General features: G+C 37.8%; 1 protein-coding gene across 7 annotated transcripts in view; it reads right to left on the reverse strand.

Annotated features, from left to right (window-relative positions):
• Nucleotides 1-26,171, reverse strand: part of DNAH11 (dynein axonemal heavy chain 11) — a 272,410-nt gene that overhangs the window by 148,956 nt on the left and 97,283 nt on the right. For all 7 annotated transcript variants that reach the window (XM_056800511.1, XM_056800512.1, XM_056800510.1 and 4 more), the window contains 3 exons: nucleotides 24,689-24,839; nucleotides 14,387-14,518; nucleotides 180-353 (listed from right to left, as the gene is read on the reverse strand). In XM_056800511.1, the coding sequence (XP_056656489.1) occupies nucleotides 180-353; nucleotides 14,387-14,518; nucleotides 24,689-24,839 (457 nt within the window). The remainder of the gene's footprint in view (nucleotides 1-179; nucleotides 354-14,386; nucleotides 14,519-24,688; nucleotides 24,840-26,171) is intronic.

Raw genomic sequence — 26,171 nt, forward strand, 5'->3', positions numbered from 1 at the left:
AATGTGGTCCGAGAGACTCAATGTACGAGGGAGACAATCACTTCTATTGCTCTGAATGCCACAGCTTAGCAAAAGCACCATAAATTTGCACTGATATCCCAGACTTCTCATTACAATAGAAATAAGGATTCCAAAGGCAAAAATGTGCCTTTGAAAGTTGACATATTTCATGTACCTACCTGTAAAGGCACATCTGGGTCCATAGTCAATTTGGGAACTTTGTCAGCCCAAGGCAAAAATTTCCTGGTCTTGGGGTCAAGATAATAATCGAAAACTGTTCCCTGGGATGGAAACTTGACTGCTTTCATCTGTTTGAGCCACCAGCGACTGAATTCAGTAGGATAGTCTGAAAGCTAAGAAGAATAAATACAAAGGGTCACTGGATAGGCTACGATGACATTATAGCAGTATCAAGTGAGTGAGTGAATGAATGAATGAATGAATGAAATAAGTCTTCAACAACTCAACACAAATCCTGTTGGACACTCAAAGTTTCTATTGAGCCAACCCACGACTACCAATGAATCCTTTAGCATCAATCCCACTAATTCTTTATATGTGTAGATTGAGAGAGGGGTAGAACAATTAATTTTAAAAAAAAGGCATATAAAGACAAGAGATTATGCCATGGAAGTATATGCCTGAATCAGAGCCACGGAATCTCAAAGTTGGGAAGCACACTACAGGCCATCTAGAGTCAATAATAACTACCCAGGATGCTCTCTACAACATTCCAAACAAGTTGTTTTGTAGAATTTTCAAGAAAACCTGAGGACCTAGACACAGTTCTGTCTGGAAGAGGGGATTCTCTGGGGCATCACAGAAATGTGACAAAGATCTAGAACTTGGAAATTGGTGCTATTCTGGATATAGTGGATGCAATGTCTAGAAGGGATTTTTTCTCCTAGCCTGGATCTCAGAGCAGGTTGAGACTGACAGTACCCTATGGTCACATCATCATTACAGCTCTCATATCAGTCTCAGAGCAACCCTGTAGGGGAGGCTCTACAGGTACCACAATCCCCATTGTACAAGTAAGGAAAAAGAGAGATCTTTTCTGAATCTGAATCTCCATTGCCTGCTGCCAAATGGGAAAAAGGAAGGAAATGAGAAAAGGATGAGAGAGAGAGAGAGAGAGAGAGAGAGAGAGAGAGAGAGAGAGAGAGAGAGAGAGAGAGAGAGAGGAGGGAGGGAGAAGTAGAAGAAGGAGAAAAAGAGGAAAAGGGAGAGAGATAGAGATGGAGGGAGGGAGGGAGAGAGAGAGGAAGGAAAAAAGAAGGGAATAAGGGAGGAAAGAAAGCTAGCAAGAAAACAAGCAAGGAAGGAAGGCAGGAAGGAAAGAAGGAAAGAAAAAAGTAAGGAAAGAAAGGGGAAGAGGAGAGAAGAAAGAAAGCAAACAAACAGGAAGGAAGAAAAGAGAAAGAAAGAAATAAGGAAGGAAGGAAGAATCTTTTTGTCTTCCTCAGTTATATATCTTCTCTGGTCTTGCATTTTCACTCCCCCATCCCACACTCCCCTGTTCTCCTTTTTATTGGGCCATCTAGAATCTCTTCCCTACTTCTGGGTTAGATTGCAGACATGACTATTGAGACTTGTGAAGGTCCTGAGTAGAAGGGGAAAAAAGCATGTTGCATTTGGAAGCTGAGCATCTAGTTTCAGATCTTGGCTCTACTCTCTACCATATAACTCTGGACAAGTAATTCCCCTCTCCATGCCTCTGTTTACTGGTCTATAAAACAAAGATAATGGGACTAGATGGTATGTAAGATTGTATCACTGAATATGTGATTCTATGAATTAAAGAATGAAAAATTCAGTCAGTTCAACAAGGATTTATTAAGGGCCTACTCTGTGGCAGGCTCTGAAGATACAAAGTCAAAGAAGAGTCCCAGGTCAATCAAGGAGTGGAATGGAGAAGAGCCAAGTCCCGGCAGTGACCACTTGTCATTAGAACCTGCTGCAATTCAATATTCTTGAAGTAGAGACATTAGTCAGCAATGAGCTACTCTGAGGCTCATAGGAATCCTGTCCAAAAAGCGGACATGGAGTTGGTCATCTCCACTCAAGCTGTTTTGGAGAATGTTTCATTCAGATACAGTTGGCCCCAGATCCCTGTCTCTAGCAGCATCAGTAGAAGGCTCTTCTCTATGAAGGTCCCTGCCCCTGCCCTAGAACTCATCAACACCATGTCCTGCTCTGCCCTGAAGCACCAGCAACTGCATCTAGGCTTTCTACCCTGGAGACCACATTTGGATAGGGCAGAAAGACTCAGTTATCAGAATCTTTCCTTGTCTAATCCAAATGAGCTGGAAGTGATGTCTGGAGTCATCTAGCCTCATTCCTCATTTTACAGAGGAGAAAACTGAAGCCAAAGATCAGTCAGTGGCAGGAAGTATCAGAGCTTGAACTGAAACCCAGACTGTCAATCCAGATATAGAATTCTTTCCACTGTACCTTCCTGGTCCCCAAAGAGAATGGACAAAATTCAAGAGGCACAGGAAGAATCACTTGATTAACAAGAAGTAATACTCTCTCCTCAAAAGAGAATAAAGCCCATTTGTGCACATAGTTGTGAGAAGGAAATCACACATGGTTCCTTCTTGGGTGATAATGGTCCAGCAGAAAGATGGCCACACCTGAAACTCACCTCCATCCCCAAGCTATACAGAGACCCTTTGATAGTAAAGCACTAAACTATTCTTGCAATTTAATCCAATCCAATGAGTATTTACCAATCATATCCTATGTAGAAGGCACCTAGGTAAGGCACTGGCGTGCTGACAATGGTTAAAGGAGAGGCATGCTGGGAGCTAAGATGGTGGAGGAAATGTTGCCCCAATCCCTAATCCCTACACACACACACACACACACACACACACACACACACACACACACACTAAATTGCCTCAAAACAAAGGAAAACTAGAGGAACATGTCTCATCTCACTGGTAAGGAGAGAGTAGTCTGGGCAACACAGCATCCATGAGAACTTGCAGAACTTGGAGCAGCCCAACATGCCATGACTTTGCCAGAGGCCATGAAGCTGCAGAATGGGTAGGAATCTGGCCTGAACCACCCTACATAAGTATAGAAGGCACAAAAGGAAGGAAATACCTGAAGCCCCAAGAGAGCAGAGAGGAACACTGGCTAAATTACAGGTTTCCCTGCCTTTCCACGTGGCAGCAGAACTCAGAGTAAGGGACCAGCCCAGTCCATGAAACAACAGAAGAATGCCTAACACAGGGTAGTGAATATAGAGGGACAAAACAGCTGCGAACTTACCCAGAGCAAGCCAGAAGAGCTATCTCCTTGAGAGGCACACTGAGAAATGAAAGCAACCTAGTCTACCCCAAGTACCAGTGAAGAATACTCAACAAGCTTGGAACAGTGTGCCCTCTATCTCAGTAACAGAGCAGCTAAATAAAAATAAAAAAAAGAGAAATAAAATAACAGGGGCAAAGGGCTGGGTATGGGGATAAATAGGAAAATGAGCAAAAGTGTGGAAGAGAGGAATTGGGAAGCATGCAAAGAGGCAGAAGCAGTGGCTGAGTGGTGACATGTCAGTCAAATGAAGGTTCTATTTGGAATGTTACCAGGAGAAACAGCTGGAGGCAAAGCCAACTGCTGGCTGGACCCTGGTTACCTTATTGCCTTGAAGGAAGGAAGAAGGCTGTTGTCTCTGGTGATTTGAAGGTAGAAGAAAGAAGGACAATAGTCCAGATATCTCTGACTTGCTCTGTTGATGATAGTGACTGAACTTCCAGACCTCTCAGACATTCCTCTCAATTTGAAACTATATCCCAATATCCTCCAACCTAAGGCTCACTGTAGTATTAGGGAAATTCTCAACTCTCTTACCTCCATTCTCTATCCTTTCCTGTCTTCCCCAAATAAACCCTTACTTAAGATAAAGAAGAGAAAGAGTATTTCATGTGAAACATCATAAACTTACCCCTGAGTGATTTAGAAAAAAGAAGAAAGGGGATAGGGGAAGCTGAAGGGAGGAAGAGGGAGGAAGGGAGGTATAGAGGGAGGAGGGAATAGACAAAAGAAAGAAGATGACTGCCTGGTCTTTAGTTATTAATCACCAGAGACAACAGATTCCTTCCTTCCTTCCTTCAAGGCAACAAGGTAACCAGGGTCCAGCCAGCAGTTGGCTTTGCCTCCAACTGTTTCTCCTAGTAACATTCCAAATAGAACCTTTGTTTGACTGACAGGTCACCACTCAGCCACTGCTTCTGCCTCTTTGCATGCTTCCCAATTCCTCTCTTCCACAAAAGGAAAAAAAACCAAACCAAACAACTCTGATCTTAGAAAGTTACTTTAGTGACCGAGAAGACCAAAATTTGAACTCTCAAACAAAAGTTGACAACAGTGCCAGAAAAGAAAAATGTGAAGCCCTGAAGGAAAGTGCAAAAGGATGTCAGATCCCAAAGGAACTTCTGGAAGAACTTGAAAAGAAGTTAAAAAGCCAAGTAATAAGAGAATTGACAGAAAAACTCAATAGCTGGAAAATTTTCACTGAAGAAATAAACTTCCTAAATGCTAAAATAGGCCAAAAGGAAAGGGAGGTACAAAACTACATTGAAGAGAACAATTCCCTAAGGAATATAATTGACCAAAAGGAAATGGAAGCAAAAAAAACTGAAGAAAACAATTCTTTAAAGATGGAAAAGGAAACACAAAAACTCAAGGAAGAAATGAAATTATTAAAAATCAGAAATGGACAAATAGGAAATAATGAAACCATAAAACATCAGGAGACAATAAGAAAAAAATTAAAAAGGAAAAAAATGGAAGAAAATTTAAATTACCTTATTGGAAAAATGATTGACTTGGATAATAGATCTAGGAAAGATAATCTAAGAATCATCAGACTACCTGAGAGCTGTGACCAGAATAAGAACTTGGACACTATAAGAAAGAAATCATCAGGGAAAATTTCCTGAAATTCTCAAACAAGAAGGAAAAATAGAAATTGAGAGAATCCATCAATTACCTTCTGAAAGAGACCCCCAAATAAAATACTCCATGACTATTATAGCCAAATTCCAGAACTCCTAGGCCAAAGAAAAAGTACTATAAGCAGCTAGAAGAAAACAATATAAATCTCGTGAAGCCGCAAACAGGATTACACAGAATATCCTGGTTAGCTGGGCATGATAGGGAAGGGTCCCTCTGTCACTGGGCCCCACTTCTGGGGGGCCTTGCCCAGCATCCCTGGTGTCCTCAGAAGTGTTCTGTTGATGCTGTGCATATGTCTTTGAGAACTCATTGGCTTCTACTCCCATTGCCCTGCTCTTGCTTGCTTTCTCCTCTTCATTTGATGTGACTCCTTTGTGTGCCAGGCCCTGTCCCCTCCAGCTTCTCTGCTCCCAACACTCCTGCTCACCCACATTCCAGCCTAGTCCTGCCTCCCCCAGGCTCCCACCCCAGCACCTGTTTTTCCCCCCTCTTTTCCCTCTGTGGGCAGCCTCCCAGATCCAGCGAGCCCCTGCTAGGACTCTTTCACCCTTTGTTCTTGCTCCAGTCCAGCTATGTGTCCACAGACCTCATTTCTCCTCATGGCAAAGACACATCTGAGTCATAGCTTCCCCCTCTCCCACTCTGAAGATGAGGGGGATTGAATTCCAGGTGCTAGGGCTACAGGCCTCAGTCCTCCAGTCAATGTTCTGTCCACTGAGACCCCCTTCCTCCCTATGGCCAAGCTCATTCCCATAACAGAGGTTTGGACAGAAAGGAGTTCTCTCTTCTTAGCCCTCCTGTGTCCCTGGGTCCTGTTTCTCAGTCCTGCTAGCCAAAGTACCTTGCCTGGGCTCAGCTGCTCTCTTGGTTGGGCTATGGATAGGGGGGGAGTTGCTGTTGGATTTTTCATTCAATAAACTGGTGGTTTCTTACCAAAAAAAGTCCCGAGACATAGCAAAAACCCCATGATTTAGAATTATATATATATATATTTTTTTTTAAACTGGCAATACAGTGAAGCCATGATAAGTGAATTGCAATATAATGAGGGATGACTGTAATCATAACTGTGAATGTGAATAAGATGAACTCATTCATAAAATGGAAAAGAATAGCAGAGTGGTTTAAAAATCTGAACCCCATAATATTCTGTGTATAAGAAACACATTCAGAATAGGGAGACAGAGGCAATTTAAACTTAAAAAAGCAGGAGTTGTAATCATAATTTCAGACAAAGCAAAAGTAAAAATTGATCTAATCAAAAGACATCAAGAAGGAAATTACATCATGATAAAATGCATTATATAGAATGAAACAATATCAATATTTAACATATATGGACCAAATGGCATAGTATCCAAATTCTTTAAGAAAAAGCTTCAGAAGTTACAGGAAAAAACAGATAATAAAATGTTACTAATTGGAGACCTCAACCTTCTCCCTTACAGAAATAGATAAATCCAACCAAAAAATAAACAAGAAATTAAGAAGGTAAGTAGAACTTTAGAAAAGCTGGATATGATAGACCTCTGGAGAAAACTGAATGGGATTAGGAAGGAATACACCCTGTTCTCTGTAGTAACCTTCACAAAAAACAACCACATAATAGGGAATAAAAACTTCACATCCAAATGTAGAAAAGCAGAAATATTAAACACATACTTTTCAGACCATAATGCAATAAAAATTATACTCAACGAATAGCAGCAAAAAAGAAAGGCTAAAAGTTAATTGGACATTAAATAATTTTATCCTTAAGAATGGATGGTTCAAAGAACATATCATAGAAAAAATTCCAAAATTTCATTACAGAAAATGACAATGAGAAGAAAACATATCAAAATTTATGGGATGCAGTTTAAACAGTACTTAAGAGAGAAATTCATATTTCTTAATGATTATACTAATACATTAGAGAAAGAATAGATCAATGAATTGGGCATGCATCTAAAAAAAAACTAGAAAAAGACAAATGAAAAATCCCCAGTTAAGTGCCAGATTACAAAACCTGAAAAGCAAGGGAGAGATTAATAAAATTGAAATAAAAAATTGAACTAATAAATAAGACAAGTACTTGGTTTTTGAAAAAAATAAAATAAACCATTAACTTGATTTAAAAAAAGAAAGAAGAAATCAAATTTCCAGTATCAAAAATGAAAAAAAGTGGAAATCACAATCAAAGAAGAAATTAAAGCAATTATTGGAAGTTATTTTTGCTCAACTATGTGCCAATAAATATGATAATATAAGTGAAATAGATAAATACTTGCAAAAATATAAACAACATAGATTAACAAAAAGGGAACTAGAATACTTAAACAACTTTATCACAGAAAAAGAAATTGGACAAACTATCAAAGAACTTCCTAAGCAAAAGGCTCCTAAGTCAGAGGGATTCTCAAGGAATTTTATAAAAAATTCAAAGAGCAACTAACTCCAATACTACATAAACTGAAAATTAGGGGAAGAGGAAATCCTTTTTTATATACACAAATATGGTATGGATAGCTAAGCCAAGAAGAGATAAAAGAGATAAAACAGGAAAGAAAACTATAAACCAATCTCCTTAATGAACATTGATATAAAATATTTAAATATAACACTAGGAAGAGATTACAACAATTTATCATAGGAATCATTCACCATGATGAGGTGAGTTTTATACTAGGAAAGTAGGAATGGTTCAATATTAGGAAAACCATTAACATAACTGACCACAACAAAACCAAAAAAAATTCATATAATTGTTTCAATAAATGCAGAAAAAAGCATTTGAGAAAATAAAACACCCATTGCATATAAAAGCAATGAAATAAGGGTAACCTTCCTTAAAGGGAAAAAATGGTATCTATCTAAAACAATTAGCAATCATTTTCTGTAATGGTAAAAGACTAAGTCATTTCCCAAAAAAGATTAGGGGTAAAGCAAGGATGCCTATTATCACCAGTATTATTTAATATTGTACTAAAAATGCTCACTATAGCAATAAGAATAGGAAAAGAAATAGAAAGAATTAGAATAGATAATAAAGAAACAAAATTATCACTCTTTGTTGATGATATGATGGCATGCCTAGAGAACCAAAGAGAATCAACAAAAAAACTAATAGAAAAAATGAACAACTTCAGCAAAATCAGAGGATATAAAAGTAAGCCACATAAATTATTAGCATTTCTGTTTAATACCAAGAAAATTCAATGATAAGAGATTAAAAAGAGAAGCCCATTCAAAATAGCTGTAGACAATATAAAATACTAGAGGTATATCTATCAAAAACAAAAACAGCAAAGCATGTTTCACACTAAAATCAGACCCAAATAACTGGGAAAATATTAATAGCTCAAGGATAGATCAAGTCAATATATGTAGAAAGATAATCCTACCTATATTAATTTATCTATTCAGTGCCATATCAATCAAGTTACCCAAAAATTATTTCATAAAACTTGAAAAAATAACAACAAAGTTTATCTGGAAGAAAAAAAGTCAAGAATATCAATAGAATTAGTGGGAAAAAATACAGACAAAGGAGGCATACCATATCTTAAACTAAACTATGAAGTGGCAGTCATCAAAAAAATCTGGTACTGGCTAAGAAATAGTGTGATATTACATATAATCGATAAAATAAAATATCTTAAAAAAAAGAAATAGGAGTGATGGATCAATGAAATAGATTAGGCAATGGTGACATGGTCTTTGATGTTCATAGTAACTTAGTGTTCAATAAACCCAAAGATACCTGTGTTTGAGGAAAGAACTTATTATTTGACAAAAACTGCTGGAGAAACTGGAAAGCAGTATGGCAGAGACTTGGCATGGATCAACATCTCACACCAAACCCTAGGATAAAGTGAAAATGGATACTTGATCTAGAAATAAAGGTGAAACCATAAACAAATTAGGGGAACATGGAAAAGTTTACTTGTCAGACTTAATGATAAGGGAAGAATTTATGGTCAAATCAGACACAGAGAACATTAGAAATGAAATATAGAATTTTAATTACATTAAAAGTTTTTGTACAAATAAAATCAATGCAACCAAGATTAGAAGGGAAACAACAAATCTAGAAAAAAATGTTTAGCAAGACTCAGTGACAAAAGACTCATCTTTCAAATATATAGAGAAAAGAATCAAATTTATAAGAACAACAATGATTCCCCAATAAAAAAAAATAGTCAAGGGATATGAATATCCAAAGGAATATTGAAAAGTATTCCAAATTACTATTGATTAGAGAATTCAAATTTTAAAAACTCTGAAATATTGCTTCACACCTACTAGACTGGTTGACATGACCAAAAAGGAAAAAGATAAATGTTGGGGGATGTGAGAAAATTGGGATACTAATGCTCTGTTAGTGGAACTGTGAACTGTTCTGGAGAGCAATATGGAACCAGGCTCAAAGGGCTACAAAATTATATATATGCTTTGACATAGCAATACCACCATATGTCAAAGAGATCAGAGAAAAGGGAAAAGGACCTAGGTGTACCAAAATATTTTTAGCAGGTCTTCTCTGGAAACTGAGGGAGTATCTATCACTTGGGGAATAGATGAACAAGTTGGGGTATATGGTTGCAATGGAATACTATTGTGCCATAAAGAATGAGGAACAGCATGAGTTTAAAAAAAAAACAAAAACCCTGGAAAGACTTATATGAACTGATGCAAAGTGAAGCAAGCAGAACCAGGAGACTAGTGTATAGTAATGGAAATACCATGAAACAATCAACTGTAAAGGATGAAACCATTATCAGAAAAGCAAGTCTCCAAGATAACAACAAAGGACTCATGATGAAAATGTTATCCATAGCCAAAGAAGGAACTGTTGGAGGTTGACTGCAGATTTCAAAGCATGCCATCTTCCACTATATTTCCTTCATGAGATTTCTATTTTGTGTATAATATGTGACTTCCATCAAAATAAGAGCAATACAGAAATATGTATTATATGAAAGTATGGATATAACCTATATCATAGTATTCATTTCCTTGGGGGGGTAGGGAGAGAGAACATTTGAATTCTAAAATGTCAAAAAACAAAGACCAAGAATTGTTTGTACCTCTAACTGAAAAAGAAAACAAATGCCAAAAATTGTTTCAAAATGTAACTGAAAAAAATAAAAACAATTAAAAAACAGTCAAAGGAGAGACTCTCCTTTGCTGTCAATCTGGTTTCCAGGGAGGAGCCCCTGGGATTTATTTGGGAGGATGGCTGATATAACCAAGTTAATTATAGAACACAGCTTCAGTAACCTAGTGACAAGGAGTGGAGCCCCACTGGGGCATGAGTGACCTCATCAAGTTATTTTAGGTTCTTGCCTCATCCTAGCCAGAGTAGAACAAAGAGAAAAAAGCCTTCAAGGATGGATTGCTGCTTCTGCATCCTCTCCAGGGTCCTGGGGAAGGAGACCTGGGGTCTGAACATAGCCACAATTTAGTGGTGAGGCATTCAAAAATGCATGTAAGGGTTTGAGGACCTAATGATAGGGGCCTGTGGGAAGAAAGGGGATGGGGAAGGGAGAGAAGATATTTTACACAGTGAGCAAACACGAGGCAGCAAAAGCACCTAATTATTTTGTGATTATCTCATACATACCTATTTAGGAACATGCTTTCTCCTCCTTCAGAAAGGAAACTCCTTGAGGGAAGGAACTGGTTTTGCATTTTTGTCTTCCTCGGAGTCCCCCTGAGTGCCAGCGCTTAGGCTGGCACAGAGTAAGGCTTAATAAAAGCCTGAATGATTGCATAGCTAGATAGCAGAGTGGATCGATCAATTGCTGGACTTGGAATCAAGGAGCTCTGAGTTCCTCATTTCCTCAGATGCTTACTAGCCATTGGACCCCAAGCAAGCCCTTACACTCTGAGATAATAATGGTGCCTGGCCCACAGTGCAGCCCTGAGAATCAAATATGGATGAGCTTTGCAATATTTAAAGCTTCCATAAATGTTGACTGCTATTATCCTATGTTCAGGACACACCTCCAGGATGCAGGAAAGGTCACAGCTGAAGACACTGACTACAACCCAGGAAATAGCCCTGGATTTGCAGCCAGAGGACCTGCAGCCAAGTCCCAGCTCTATGAATCACCAGCTGCGAGGAACAGAGCTTTCAGTCCATCTCCTCAGCCTTGTTTCCTCATCTAAGAAGTGAACAAGGGGGCAGCTGGGTGGCTCAGTGGATTGAGAGCCAAGCCTAGAGATGGGATGACCTAGGTTCAAATCTGGCCTCAGCCACTTCCTAGCTGTGTGACCCTGGGCAAGTCACTTAACCCCCATTGCCTAGCTCTTACCACTCTTCTGCCTTGGAGCCAATACACAGTATTGACTCCAAGACGGAAGGTAGGGGTTTTATATAAAAAAAAAAGAAGTGAACAAGAGGATGAAACCTGCCCACAGTTCTCCAGCTGATGAACAACAAAGGCAGGAGGGGAGCCCAGGACTCTCTAGACTCCACAATTGGTTCTTTCCACTATGTCACCTCCTGCAGTCCTGGAAAAAGGGGTGACATGGCTAGAAGATGGTTACTGGACCTGGTAGTAGCTGGTTTCAAATGCTGACTCAGACACTTGCTAGTTGACTCCGATCAATTTACTTAATCTCCCTTATCCTCAGTTTCCTCATCTGTAAAAATAAAGGATTGGTCTCCATGGCCTCTGAGGGCCTTCCAGCTCTAGGCCTATGAGCTTAGAAGATGATCACCAAGCTCAGCTCTGTAAAAGTGGATAACAAGATGATAGATTTAAAATCAGAAGGAAGCTCAGAGGTCATCTAGTCCAATGTTTCATTGTCCAAATGAGGACTGGGTCCAGAGAGAGTGTGACTTACCCATGGTCACATAGGTAGTAAATGATAGAATCAAGATTTGAACCCATATTCTCAGACTCCAAAACAAGGGTGGTTTTCACTGTAGAGTGCTATCACATATCTTTGAATAAATTATTCTAGGGCCTGGTACTTTTTATCAGAAAAATATTTTGTATGTATGTGTGAAGGAGAGTGAGGCAAGAAGAGGGGGACAGAGCAGGAGAGGGAAAGGGAAAGAGAGGAAGGAGAGAGAAAGAGAGAGAAAGGGAAAAGGAGGAAGAAGGAAAGGGAAAGGAAAGGAAGAGAGAAACCTATTTTGAAATAGTTTGGAACCCTACTAGTGGCCCTCACTTTATCCTAGGGTCATGATATGTTGCTATCTGATCCCAGATATGGCCAGATTGACCCCTCTTCCTGGCTCTCCTAGTATGTAACTTTTCTGAGAGCAAAGAAGTGGTCGATCAGTGCCCTTCTTCCCTTCCAGAGTCTTTCCAAACCCAACTCCAGCTGTCTAAGAAAAAGAGAAAGCAGGTGAAGCATGATTCAGATTCCTCCTTCTTCTGTCCACATGCTGAGAGCTCCATGCTAATGCCTTCAGCAGCTTTGGCATCTCTCCACTTCTCTCCAAGCCTGGACAGCAGCTGCCTTGCTGAAGGGCCAGGGGAAGGAAGGAACTCTCCTCTTTACTCTCTCTCTCTCTCTCTTTCTCTCTCTCTCTCTCTCTCTGTCTCTCTCTCTCTCTGTTTCTCTCTGTCTCTCTCTGTCTCTCTCTCTCTGTCTCTCTCTGTCTCTCTCTCTCTCTCTGCCTCTCTCTCTCTCTCTCTCAAGATATAATAGTCATCTCCAGACTTGGAGACAGCATGGAGCTGATTTAGCATCTTACTTTTAACAATTCGAAGCTGGATGATCATCAGCAAGTCCTCACCTTAACTGAGCCTCCTTTTCTCACCCTGAACAATGGGGATGGTAAACTCTGTGGTACAAAATCTAATAGTCTTGTCTTAAGGAAGAAGGGAGATTTTTGGTTTTGTAAACCTCAGAGAGCTAGCTGAATATCAATGATCATCTTTGCTATCCTCACACACCCTCAGTTTGAGATTGGATCAAACCAGGCTGAAAGTGCAGAAGTCCTTTAGGGGCCCAATTCCACCACTGATCACAACAGGAGCCTCAACATGCTCCCTTTTTCTAACCTAAGCCCATTTGCTTCCTCCTTAGCAGTCTTCCACTCCTCAGGGCTACCATATTGGTACGAGGTTTAGAGAGGATCCATGACTGACTTCAGTGCTACTCTAGATCAGAACTTCTGAACTTGAACAACCACCTTATTTCAGCCTTCCCCAGTGGCAGAGACCACCACACCTGTCGTGGATCAGCTGTTATTAGAGCTGGAAGGTAAGCTCAAGATTTTTTGTTTGAAAAAAGCACAACTCTGCAGTGACAATGCATGGGCATCAAGGAGGTCACTGACAAAAAGAAAGACCCCAAAGACACCACCAATTCTAGTAGCCATTTTTATGGTAACAAAGAATTGGAAACAAAGTAAACATTCCTCAGTTGGGGAAGGCTAAACGATTTGTAGTACATGAATACGATGTTATTGTAGTGTAAAAAACAAATATGATTACTACAGAGAAGCCTGGGAAGACTTAAATGGACTGATGCAAAAAGAAATGGAAAGAACCAGGAAAACACTACACACCATGGCTGTGATAATATGGAAAACAACCACCACAACATGATTGACGTTGAATGTTATGAAAATCTGAAGAACAACATGACCCCAAAGAAGGGAGATATAAAAAGCACTTAGGCTGGGGAATGGGGCAGGGGACCATAGATGCTAGGCTTAATGCAGGAGCAGATTTTTTTTTCAATGTGTGAAACAATTTTGGTGAATTTTTTTCCTTTTCCTTAAAAAACCTTCACAGTAAGGAATGTTTTTTGGGGGGAGGAATTTGGGGGAGGGATAAAGGAGAAAATATAGGTATTGCAAAAACAAAATATATCAATAAAAATCTATTATTGTTATTTTTCTTAGAAAGGCACAGGGCACTATTTTTCATCTGATTCTAAAAACACTTGGCTAAATAAATAATAAGCTATGTCTCAATGAGACTTGGCAACAGTCATATCCCTATTCAATTAGTCCAAGATGGCTCTTTGAGGAGCAGAAGCTCACACACTGAAATGACTACAGAACATTATGAGCATAATATATTTCCAGTAGGAAATGGGAACCAGCGTGATTTGCCTAAAATGCCAGACTAAGGGGCTTATTTTGTATCTCAGGGGTAATGGAAGCCCTGAAGGGTTACCTCTCGGGGTAATGGTAGCCACTGAAGCTAATTGAGCAGAGGAGTGGCACTCTGAGCTTTCACATTATTTGGTCCAGCAGTTGTGGGCAGGATGGATTGGTAGTGGAAGACTGGAAGTAAGGAGACCAATTAGAAAGCTGTCATAACAGCTCAGTTGAGGGGAGCGGAGGGCTTGAACTACAGTGGTGCTTGAGGGGAGGACCCACTGCAGGCACTTTGCACAGCTGCACATCTTAGTTTTAGGCAACTCAGGGTCCCTTTCTCCCATGTTTGTTCCCCGCCACTTGTACCTGATCTTGAAGCAGGGCTCCCCCAAAGGCCCAGATACATGCAAAGATAAAGTAGATCTCGTAGACTTCTCGTGGGCTTTCTGAAGGAACATTTTCAGGGGTCAGCAAACAATCCAAAAGGGAGCAGAGAGTCTAAAATGAAATGAAAAAGAAAATGGTGAAGTCAAGAAAGATAGAAAGAGATGGGAATCATTGGAAAATTTACACAAACAAAAAACACAAGCACTGTGCTGTGTGGCCGAGAAATGCTGTCACACCATGACATCAGGAGAACCTAAACCATGGCTAATTCAAGGGGCCATGGAGAGCTGCCTGGTGGGTGTGAGTGGACAGCAACATGTGAAGGCTAACGATTTGGGGACACATGACGTTTTGCAAATCACTTTATATGCATTATGTCATTTGATCCTCAAAACAATCCTGGGAGATAGGCTCTGTCATTATACCTATTTAAAAAATAATGGTGGGGTAGCATAGTGAATAGAATGCTGGACCTGGATTCAGGAAGCCCCGAGTTCAAATACAGTCTTAAATAGTTATTAGCTGTATGACCATGAGCAAGTTATTTGCCTCAATTTCCTCATCTTTAAAATAGAGTTAATAACAGCCCCTATTTCCCAAGTGGTCTTGAGGATAAAATAAATAAAATACAGGTTGACTATTGGGTTAGCAAAAATATAATGGGTTGGAATCAAAGCATTGCTATTCACCAGCTGTGTGAATTTGGGCAAGGTGCATTTCTGAGCTTCTATTTCATCATGTTAATTAAAAAAACAAAATCTGATTCCAGTGGTATAGGGCTCTTCTTCCACCACACACATGTGCCACCAATGCAGACTGGTAGATATAATTAAAGTCTTACAGAGTTGTTCAGGGCACTGAGGTGCTAAATGACTTCCCTAGATTCTCACAGTAATTACATGGCAGATGAAGTATTTGAACCCAGGTCTTTTGGACCCGAAGGATGGTGCTCTATCTCCTACACTACATTATCTCTCTGAGATCAAGACAGAAACTCAGATTTAGGGCTGGATGGAGTTTACATTTTATCTATTCCAATTCTCTCATTTTATAAATGAGGAAACTGAGTCTAGGAAAAGGCCACTGACTTGCCAAAAGGATCACAAAGGGATTAAGTGACAAAAGTGAGGTTTAAATACAGATCTTATGACATCAACTCCAACCAGTCAACAAGCTCTCTCTCCACCCACCACAGTGCCTCATGGATCAAATGAGATTTCCATCTCACCTACATAATGAGCAAGATGGATGAGATACTTTATCTATAAGATTTCTTCTGATTCTAAAGCAGGGGGCCCTCAGCCAGCACCATTCCAGGATACCGAGACTTCCCAAAGGATATTTGAGATTCTCATTAATTGCTTCAAACTACTGAATACCCTAAGTAAAGTTTTATGGAATTGTTGGAGGATCATCTAACTCTAGTTAGAAGGAACCACAGCCATTATTTGGTTTAAATCTCTCATTTAACAGATGACAGAAGTGAAACCCAGACACAGGTTTGCCAGAAGTCACTACATTTGAACCCTTCTTCCTGATTCCAGTTCCAACACTATCCATTAAAGCGTTTGGTCACCGAGCCTAAAAAAGGCTTCTAAAACAAGTTTAGGGTCACAAACTAAGAGCTAGAAGGGTTCTTAGGGATCCTTAGAGGTCATCTAGCCCAGAAGTGTCACATCCATAGTTTACACCTAGCAAAATAAATGATAACCAAATGTAACCTCAATAATATTAGTATGCAGTTTCCTTATTTCACATATTTCTATTTATTTGATTACATTTTTACCAATTACATGCTAAAAATTTTAGCAACCAAAAAAATCTTGAATTCCATATTCTCTCTCTCTCTCTTGTCCCTCTTTGAGAAGGCAAGCAATTTCATATTGATTACACCTGGGTGTGAAATCAAGCAAAATATACTTCTATATTAGTCATTTGGCAAAGGAAAAATGAACAAAAAATAAGACAAGAAAAATAAAGACAGTAAAAATGTCTCCTTCAATGTATGTTCAGAGTTTATCAGGTTGGGGAGCATTTTTCATCATAGGTCCTTTGGAATTGTCGTGGATCATTTTCATAATCAGATTAACTAAGTCTTCCATACTTTGATCATCCTTACAATGTTGCTATTAATGTATATTTTTTTTTCTTTTTTCTGGTTCTGCTCATTTCATTTTTCTTCAGTTCATAGAAGTCTTCCCAAATTTTTTTCTGAAAATATCCTGGTCATCATTTCTTATGATCACAGTCATTTATTATATACATATATTCATACATTACAACTTGTCTAGCCATTCCTTAGTTGATGGACATCCTCTAAATTTTTATATTGTTGCCCCCACAAGAAGAGCTGCTATAAGTATTTTTGTATCGATAGATCATTTTGTCTTTTCCTTGATCTTTTTGTGATATAGATATGGGAGTGGTTTTGCTGGGTCAAAGGATTCGCACAGTTTTAGAACTCTTTGAGAATGGTTCCAAATTGTTCTCCAGAATATTTGGACCCATTCACATTCCATCAACAGTGTATTAGTGTCCCAATTTTTCCACAACCCTTCCAGCATTTGTCATTTTCCCTCTTCAATAACAGCCAATCTGACAGGTATGAAATAGTGCTGCAGAGTTATTTTAATTTGCATTTAATTTCATGCAAATTTTCATTTTTCATGTGACTTGATAGCTTTGAATTTGGTTTCTGAAAACTGCCTGTTTATATCCTTTGAAATTTATTAACTGGGAAATGGCTCTTATTTTAAAAAATTAGGTTCAGCTCCCTATGTATTTGAGAAATGGGAACTTTATCAGAAAAATTTGCTACAAATCCTACCTCTCCCCCTCATCCCTGTTTCCTGTTTTCCTTCTAATTTTGGCTGCATTTTTTTTATTTGTGCAAACGAATTTCAATTTCTTGTAATCAAAATTATACATTTTAATTCCTGTGATCCTCTCCGAATATTATTTGATCATTAACTCTTCCCATACCCATAAATATGAACTTCACATTTTTCTATGCTCTCCTAATTGACTTTTGATACCACCATTTATGTTTAAATAATCTATTCATTTTGACCTTATCTTGGTATATGGTGTGAAATATTGGTCTATGTTTGGTTTCTAACAAATTGCTTTCTAGTTTATCAAACAGTTTTTTTCAAATGGCGAGTTCTTACCCCTAAAGCTTAAATATTTGGGTTTATTGAAGACTAGATTACTATAGTTATTTAATGCTATGTTCTGTGTACCTAATCTATTCCTCTGATCCTTAACTCCATTTCCTACCTAGTAACAGATTGTTTTAAAGATGTCCACTTTGCATTATGGTTTGAAATCTGGAGCCAATGGTTTGTCTGCCTTCATCCCTGCCTCCCCCCCCCCATTAATTCCCTTGATATTCTGGACCTTTAATTCTTCCAGATAAATTTTGCTATTATTTCTTCTAGCTCTGTAAAATTTTTCTTTAGTAGTATTAGTATGGCACAGAATAAATTACATTCGGTAGAATTGTCACTTTTATTATATTGGCTTGGTCAATCCCTAAGCAATGAATATTTCTCCAGTTGTTTAGGTCTATATTTCTGTGAAAAGTGTTTTGTAACTGTGTTCATATCATCCCTGGGTTTGTCTTGGCTGACATTGTCTACAGTTATTTGAAATAAAACTTCTCTATTTCTTCTTGCTGGATTTTGCTAGAATTATATAGAAATGATAACAATTTATGGGAGTTTATTTTATATCCTGTAATGTTGCTGAAGTTGTTAATTGTGTCAACCAGCCCTTTTAACAGATTATCTTTTTTTTTTTTTTAAACCCTTACCTTCTGTCTTGGAGTCAATACTGTGTATTGGCTCCAAGGCAGAAGAGTGGTAAGGGCTAGGCAATGGGGGTTAAGTGACTTGCCCAGGGTCACACAGCTGGGAAGTGTCTGAGGCCAGATTTGAACCTAAGACCTCCTGTCTCTAGGTCTGACTTTCAATCCACTGAGCTACCCAGCTGCCCCTTAACAGATTATCTAAGGTTCTCTAAGTATACATCAGAGCATCAACAAAGAACAATACTTTTGTATCCTCGGTGCCTGTTTTTATTACTTTAGTTTCTTTGTCTCATTCTAGTACAATATTGACTAATAGTGGTGATAAAGGACATCCTTACTTCACTCTTGATATTATTGATAAGGCTTCTCATTTATTCCCTGTTACAGAAAATGTTTGCTCTTGGTTTTACATAGATACAACTTATCATTTTAAGAAAGGCTCTTTTAATTCCTGTGCTTTCTAATATATATATATATATATATATATATATATATATATATATATATATATATTTAAAAACCCTTACCTTCCGTCTTGGAGTCAATATCGTGTATTGGCTCCAAGGCAGAAGAGTGGTAAGGGCTAGGCAATGGGGGTCAAGTGACTTGCCCAGGGTCACACAGCTAGGAAGTGGCTGAGGCCAGATTTGAACCTAGGACCTCCCATCTCTAGGGCTTTCTAATATTTTTTAATGGGAATGGGTGTTGCATACTGTCAAAAACCTTTTCTGCATCCATTGAAATAACTTTATGATTTTTGTAGTTTGTTATTTATATGGTTAATTATGCTGATAGTTTTCCTGATATTAAGCCCACCTTGCATTTCTAGAACAGGTCTCATCTGGTTACAGTGTTTGATCTTTGTGACAAATTGTTATAATCTCCTCGTTAGAGTTTTATTTATCATTTTTTGCACCAATATTCATTAGGGAAATTGGTCTATAGTTTTCTTTCTGTTTTTGCTTTACCTCGTTTAGGTATCCAAACCATATTTGTGTCATAAAAAGAATTTAGTAGGACTCTTTCTTTACCTGTTGAAAAAAATAATTTCTATAGTATTGGGATTAACTGTTCCTTAAATGTTTGGTAAAATTAACTTACAAATCCATCGGGGATGTTTTATTAGATGGCTAACTAATGGCTTCTTCAATTTCTTTTTCTAAGATAGAGCTAAATATTCCCTTTTCTCTTCTGTTAATTGGGGAGTTTATATTACATATATATATGTGTGTGTGTGTTCTTCCACCTTATTTAGAGTATTAGTTTTATTATTATATAATTGAGTAAAATAACTTAATATTTGCTTTAACTTCATTTTCATTGGTGTCCCATTCCTCTTTTCATGTTCTATACTGGCAATTTAATTTTCTTATTTGTTTTTTAAATTGAATTAACCAATGGTATATCTACTTTATCATTTTTTTTTCATAAAACCAGCTCTTAATTTTCTTTATCATTTAGAGGTTTCTGTACTTTCAATTTTATTAATATCTCCTTTGGTTTTCTGGATTTTCATTTCAGTGTTTAACTTAGGGTTTTTAATTTGCTCTTCTAGGATTTTACTTGAATGTCCAACTCATTACTCTTCTCTTTCTCTCTTTTATTGATTTTGTATTTAGAAACATAAATTTCTTTCCATGCTGCTTAGGCTGCAATCCACAAATTTTGTAATGTCTCATTGTTGTCCTTCTCTTTTATTAAATTGTTAATTGTTTTAATGGTTTCTTCTTTGACCAACTCATTATTTAGTATTATATTATTTAGTTTCCAATTGATTTTAAATCTCTTTCTCTATATCTCTTTATTAAATGTAATTTTTTTGTGTTATGGTCTGAAAAGCACACATTTAATATTTTGCTTTTCTAAATTTGGTTGGGAGGTTTTTATGTCCTACTACATGGTCAATTTTTGTGAAAGTCTTATGTACAGCTATGAAAAAGGTATACTCCTTGCTCTTTCCTTCCCATTTTCTAAAGTTGTCTACCATATCAAACTTTTCTAATATTTTAAGCATCTCTTTAACATCTTTCATATTAATTTTAGATTTATCTATCTCTGAGAGGGAAAAGTTGAGGTCCTCCACTAGTACAGATTCACTGTCTAGTTCCTCCAATAATTCATTTAACTTTTCTTCTAAGAATTTGGATGCTATGGCAATCAACACATAAGTGCTTCAAATTTATATTACTTTATTGTTTATGGTTCCTTTCAGCAAGATGTAGTTTTCTTGATTATCTCTTTTAATTAGGCCTATTTTTGCTTTTGCTTTATCTGGGATCATGATCGCTATTCCTGTCTTTTTTAGAGCTGAAGCATAAAAGATTCTGTTCTAGGTCCTTATTTAATTCTATTTGTGTATCTCTCTGTTTCAAGAGTGTTTCTTGTAAAAACAAAACAAAACCCACAACCATATTGCTGAATTCTAGTTTCCAATCCATCTATCTGCTTGCATTTTATGGGTAAGTTCCTCCTAATCCCATTAACAGTTGTGATTACTAAGTGTGCATTTCCTTTCATCTTATTTTCTTGTTTCTTGTTTTTTCCTTTTTACCTCATTTTCCCTATAAAGTCTATTTTGCTGCTGATCACTGCCTTATTTCATCTTCCCTCCCTTCTATCACCTTCCCTTTTTCTTTTCATCACCTTCCTCTTCGACTTCCCTGTTCTGTAGATTTGTATGACTAATAGGGTATGTGTGTGTTTATCTGTCTATTTCTTCTTTGAACCAATTTAGATGTTCAAACATTGCTTCCTTTCATATTCCTCACCAATGTAAAATGTCTTCCTTATGCACCCATTTTATGTGAGATAATTTCCCCATTTTCCTCTCTTTTACCCCTACTTTCTCATCTATTCATTTTTACATCTCTTTCTCAACTATTCATTTTTTATATCATCCTAACCATACTCGACTTCACTACCCTACCCTCTTTCTATTAGAATCCTTCTAGCTGCCATAATTATGATAAATTTCCTACCAGCTACATGTATCTTTTTCTAATATGGAAAGGTGAATAGTTTAACTTTGAGTTCCTTATGATTTGCCTTTCATGTTTACTGTTTTATGCTTGAGTCTTGTATTTGAAAGACAAATTTTCTATTCTGGTCTTTTTATCAGGAATGCTTAAAATCCTCTATTTCATTAAATATCCATTTTTGTCTCAAAGGATTCTACTCTCTTTTGCTAGATAAGTTATTTTTGGTTGTAATTCCAGCTCTTTTGACTTCCCAAAATATAATTTCCCAAGCTCTCCATTTCTTTAATGTGATAGCTACTAAATCTTGAGTGATTCTGACTTTGACTCTACAATATATGAATTTTTTTTCGGGTTACTTGAAATATTTTTTCTTTGACTTTGGAGCTTTAGGATTTGGCAATAATATTCCTTGAAGTTTTCATTTTGTGTTCTATAACAGGTGATCATCAATTTTTACTTACTTTCTGATTCTAGGATCTTGGGGCATTTTTTCTTGAAAATATCTTGAAGTAGTATGTCTAGGTTCTTTCTTTGATAATGGTTTCCAGGTGGTCCAATAATTCTTAAATTACCTCCCCTTAATCTGTTTCTTCTAATGAGATATTTCACATTTTCTTTTATTTTCTTGATTCTTTTGACTTTGATTTATTGTTTCTTGATGCCCAATTGAATCATTGGCTTTCAGTTATCCAATTCTAATTTTTAAAGGGGTTATTTTCATCAGTGAACTTTTACACTTTCCCCCTTATTTGACCAATTCTGCTTTTTTAAGAAGTTATTTTCATTCATGAAATTAGAACTTCTTTTTCCATTTGACCATTTTTTTCTTAAGACATTATTTTCTTCAATATTTATAAACCCCCTTTTCCAAGCTGTTAATTGTCTTTTTTTTAAACCTTTACCTTCCATCTTAAAATCAATACTGCATATTGGTTCCAAGGCAGAAGGGCAGTAAGGTCTAGGCAATGGGGGTTAAGTAGCTTGCCCAGGGTCACACAGCTAGGAAGTGTCTGAGGCTAGATTTGAACCCAGGACCTCTCATCTGTTAATTGTCTTTTTAAAAATTATATATTTTAAAATGTTTCCCCAAGTTCTAAATTTATTTTTAAAATTTAGAATATTTTCCATGGTTACATGATTCATGATCCCCCCACACCCCCACATCCCTCCTCCCTCCCAGATCTGAAAAGCAGTTCCACTGAGTTATATATGTATCATTGTTCAAAACCTAAATTAATTGTCTTTTAAAAGTGTTTTCTTTTGATTTTATTTCTTTGCCTATTTTTCCTAACACTTTTTTGAAAGTCATTTTTAAGGTCTTTTAGTAATTATTGTTATGCTTGTATCTAATTCACATTTTTCTTTGAGGCTTTGCTTCAAGCTGTTTTGACTTCATGGTCTTCTAAGTTTGTGTCACCATAATAGATTTTTATGGTCATCTTCTTTTGTTTACACCCTTTTCTTCTCTACTTCTTGATTTAGAACTTTATGTTAAAGTTAGGTTCTGTTCCTGATGTCAGGCACTATCCCAAGTTTTAGGTTTTTTCACACTGTTCTTTTCAGAGCTAGTTTTGGAGTTCTGGAAGTTTTTGGTGCTTCCAAGGTAGTGTGATTTAAGGAGAGTATCTGTCATTGATCTCCTGATCTATGCTCTGGTCCTTATCCAAGAAAGTCTCCAGATCCTTTGGGTTTGCAATCAATGTTGCTTCTCAGGGTCCCTTTTCTCTTGAGTTCAGAAGTGATACTGCCCCTCAGTGCTTCCATTCACTCTTGACTAAATATGGGCATAGACAATGGATTTGTCAAACAGCAGCTGGTCATGCATTTGGTGCTAGCATAGGACATAGTCCTACACATAATCCTCTGTCATCTTTTTCTGACCACCACCCATAGTATTTCATCAATGTGGGTGCCTCACAGATTTTTTCTTCTTGACCCCCTAAATTGTCTTGGGTTAGAAGAATTTCTGATTCTGGCATTTTTTTGGTTTCATTTAAGAATCTAATTTCAGGCATTCTTTCTAAATTGTTTGGAGGAGAATGTTGTGAAAACTTTACTGAATGCTTTCTGTACTCCACCATCTTAACCCCAACCCTGGAAATATAGCAAGTGGCTTTCTATTCAATATGATCCTTTAGGGATCCTTAAAAACAACTCCTTTCTATTTGAGTTCTACACCACTGGTCTACCAATCCCTTCATTATGGAAAATTGACATAGCATAGTGGAAAAAATGTTAGAGTTGGAATCAGTAAAGTCTTGGGTTCAAAGTCTAACCCTCCAACTTAGCTGTATGACCTTGAGTGAGTCACTGAATTCTGAGTCTCAGTTTCCTCATCAATGAAATTCATGGATAATATTTGCAGTACCTATCTCACAGGACTATTGTGAGGAATATTACTCTATTAATTTTTGTTTATACATGCTATATATTGTTGTTAACATTATCTTATGATTTATATGCTTGGAAAACAAGACCAGGGAGGGTGGCCTCAAGGGAAGTGTGTGTTCTATAAAAGCCATTATCTTTTCTACAACTCTTCATTAATAATAATAGCTATAATATATGCATATACTTTAAGGTTTGCAGAGCTCTTTACATTTCTTAATTCATTTCATTTCTTTACAGCTTCTCTCAGGGAAAGCACAAGGCTCTAAACTGGAGAAATTACGGAGTCTCAATGAAACTTCAGGGATCTCAGCGAATACTCTACTGCTTATAAATACCAAGGAACTGAAGAGCCAGAATCATCTTCCTTCCCACTGACTTGATTTTCACACTATTCTTGAATGAAAAAGTTAACACCAGATAGAATCACACAAGATACACAGTCACCCTGAGAAAGAATGTCATCCTGCTTTTAACAAGTATGAAACCAGAGGAAGACTAATTAGATCAGCCCCATAATTAATGCATTATGAATAAATTCAGGTCTGCCTTCAACACTAAATTATACCTTGAATAATAACTGCTGAAGGCTGCTGTTGATTTAATTGGTGTGTGAAGTAGCCCAAACCTCTGAGATGGGGCTTTTTTTGGCTTGTATCAAATAATTTTCAATTTAATTTCATTGTAATTCAGTCAATCCCAGCTACTAAACAGTAACAATGGACTCATGTCACGTAGATTAAATTGAGTGATTTCAGAGCCAGAAATGTTACTTTCCCTTGGCTCACTATCTGATAGCTAAAATTTTACTATTCAAGCTTCATTCCTTTAGCTTCAAACAAGGTAACATACATTAAGCACAATGGAAGAGTTGATTGTTATTCATCACCCATTATCTTAGAAAATACAATTTTCAACTATTTTTTCTTTCCTGCAGCCCGCCTAGAGTTAAACTGGAAAGAGAGCAGCTCAGAAGGGGGGCATTCTCCCCCTGAGGCTAAGCCAGAGAAAGAGTGTGCCTCCTAAGAGAGAGAGAGGAAAGGGGGAGGTCAAACTGGACTGCTGGGAGAATTGTTTTCGCCCTTCCCTGGGAGGGACACTAACCTGAACCAAACTGTTCTCTGGAATCAATGTGATGGTTTTCAAACTCGTCCTCAGCTTGTCCAAGCACGGGGGCACGTATTTATCAAAAAGGACGGTCAGATTGGCCTTTTCAGACTGAAGGCTCCTCTTGTCGATCCAGCTAGCCACATACCTGGAAGAGAAGAGGATGAAGAACTGCCTGGATGCTGGGCTTGGGAGGGGAGGTGCACGAAGCCCGCAGATTCTGGTACAAACATTCCAGAGACGTGGGACAGATCGGTCATGTCCATTGCTCAAACTGTAAACATTTCCCCCCAAGTTGGAATGCTCTGTGTCTCTGTATAACAAATATATGTGCACACACATATATGTACACGTATGTATTATATATGATATTTGCATATGCACATAGAGAAACACTGAGGTAAACAGATCATTGATATCGGGGTTAAAACTCATGAGAAAGAATTTTAAAAAGAGGGGAGAGAAAAATGAAGCCCAGAAAAGAGACACGGGCTCCCATGGAACAGGATTCAAATCCAGGATGCCAAGTCCAACATCTTATCTATGGCATCATCCCTTGCATTTCTCTAAATGCTCAAGTTCTTTTCTCAGAGAATACCAGGTTCATGGAAATAGTTCAGCATTGCTCTTGGAGAGTTCTCACTCCAATTATCTTGAGATCTGAAATGAATTCATTAATAAATGTACTAACCTAATTCCTCTGTGACCCTCTGATTACCAGTGGTTTTCAGAGTATATGACGAGGAGATCCATGTATACTCACTAAAAGTTGCAGAGCCAAACTGGGCTACATATGTATTTTCCATCTAGAACATTCCATTTCCTGCCTGTGAGTCTTTGTCCAGGCTGTGCCCCTTGCCTGGAATCCTTTCCTTCCTCAAATTTGCTTCTTAGAATCCTTCATTCCCCTCAAGATGCAGCTGATGTCTCAATCTACATAAAGCCTTTCCCAGTGTCTCCAGCTTCTTGTCCCCATTTATATACTTCAATCCATCAATCATTAAGCATTTATTAGGCACCTAGTATGTGCCAGGCACTGGTGAGAGAAAGAGTGAAACAATCGCTCCCCTCAGGGACCTAACATTCCACCAGGGTAGATGAACATCCATGTAGGCATGTCATTTCAGACAATCTATTTTGTTTCTCTTACATCACTTGGTCTGCCATGAGCCAGGCATATGGTAGGTGCTTAATAAATGCTTGCTGAATTTTGCTTCACTTTAAAAATGATGGTTGAAATGAATTGAATTCAAACCAAACCAACAAGAATTCAATCAAGAAGGGGGGTTCCTCTGGGGAAGGGCAAGTGCAAGAGTTCCAGGAGCGGCATGTTGCGGGTGTCTTCTTGTCTATGAGTGGTCCCAGGGGCAGAAACATGTGGAGCCAGTTCCTAGAACATGCTTTGGGAGGAACCGTTCATACCCTTGAAGGGAAACATCACCCAATTTTTCCATTCTTCTTCCAAAGAGATGAGTTCAGA

This window comes from Monodelphis domestica, chromosome 5 (assembly GCF_027887165.1).
Source record: "Monodelphis domestica isolate mMonDom1 chromosome 5, mMonDom1.pri, whole genome shotgun sequence".
Lineage (NCBI taxonomy): Eukaryota > Metazoa > Chordata > Mammalia > Didelphimorphia > Didelphidae > Monodelphis > Monodelphis domestica.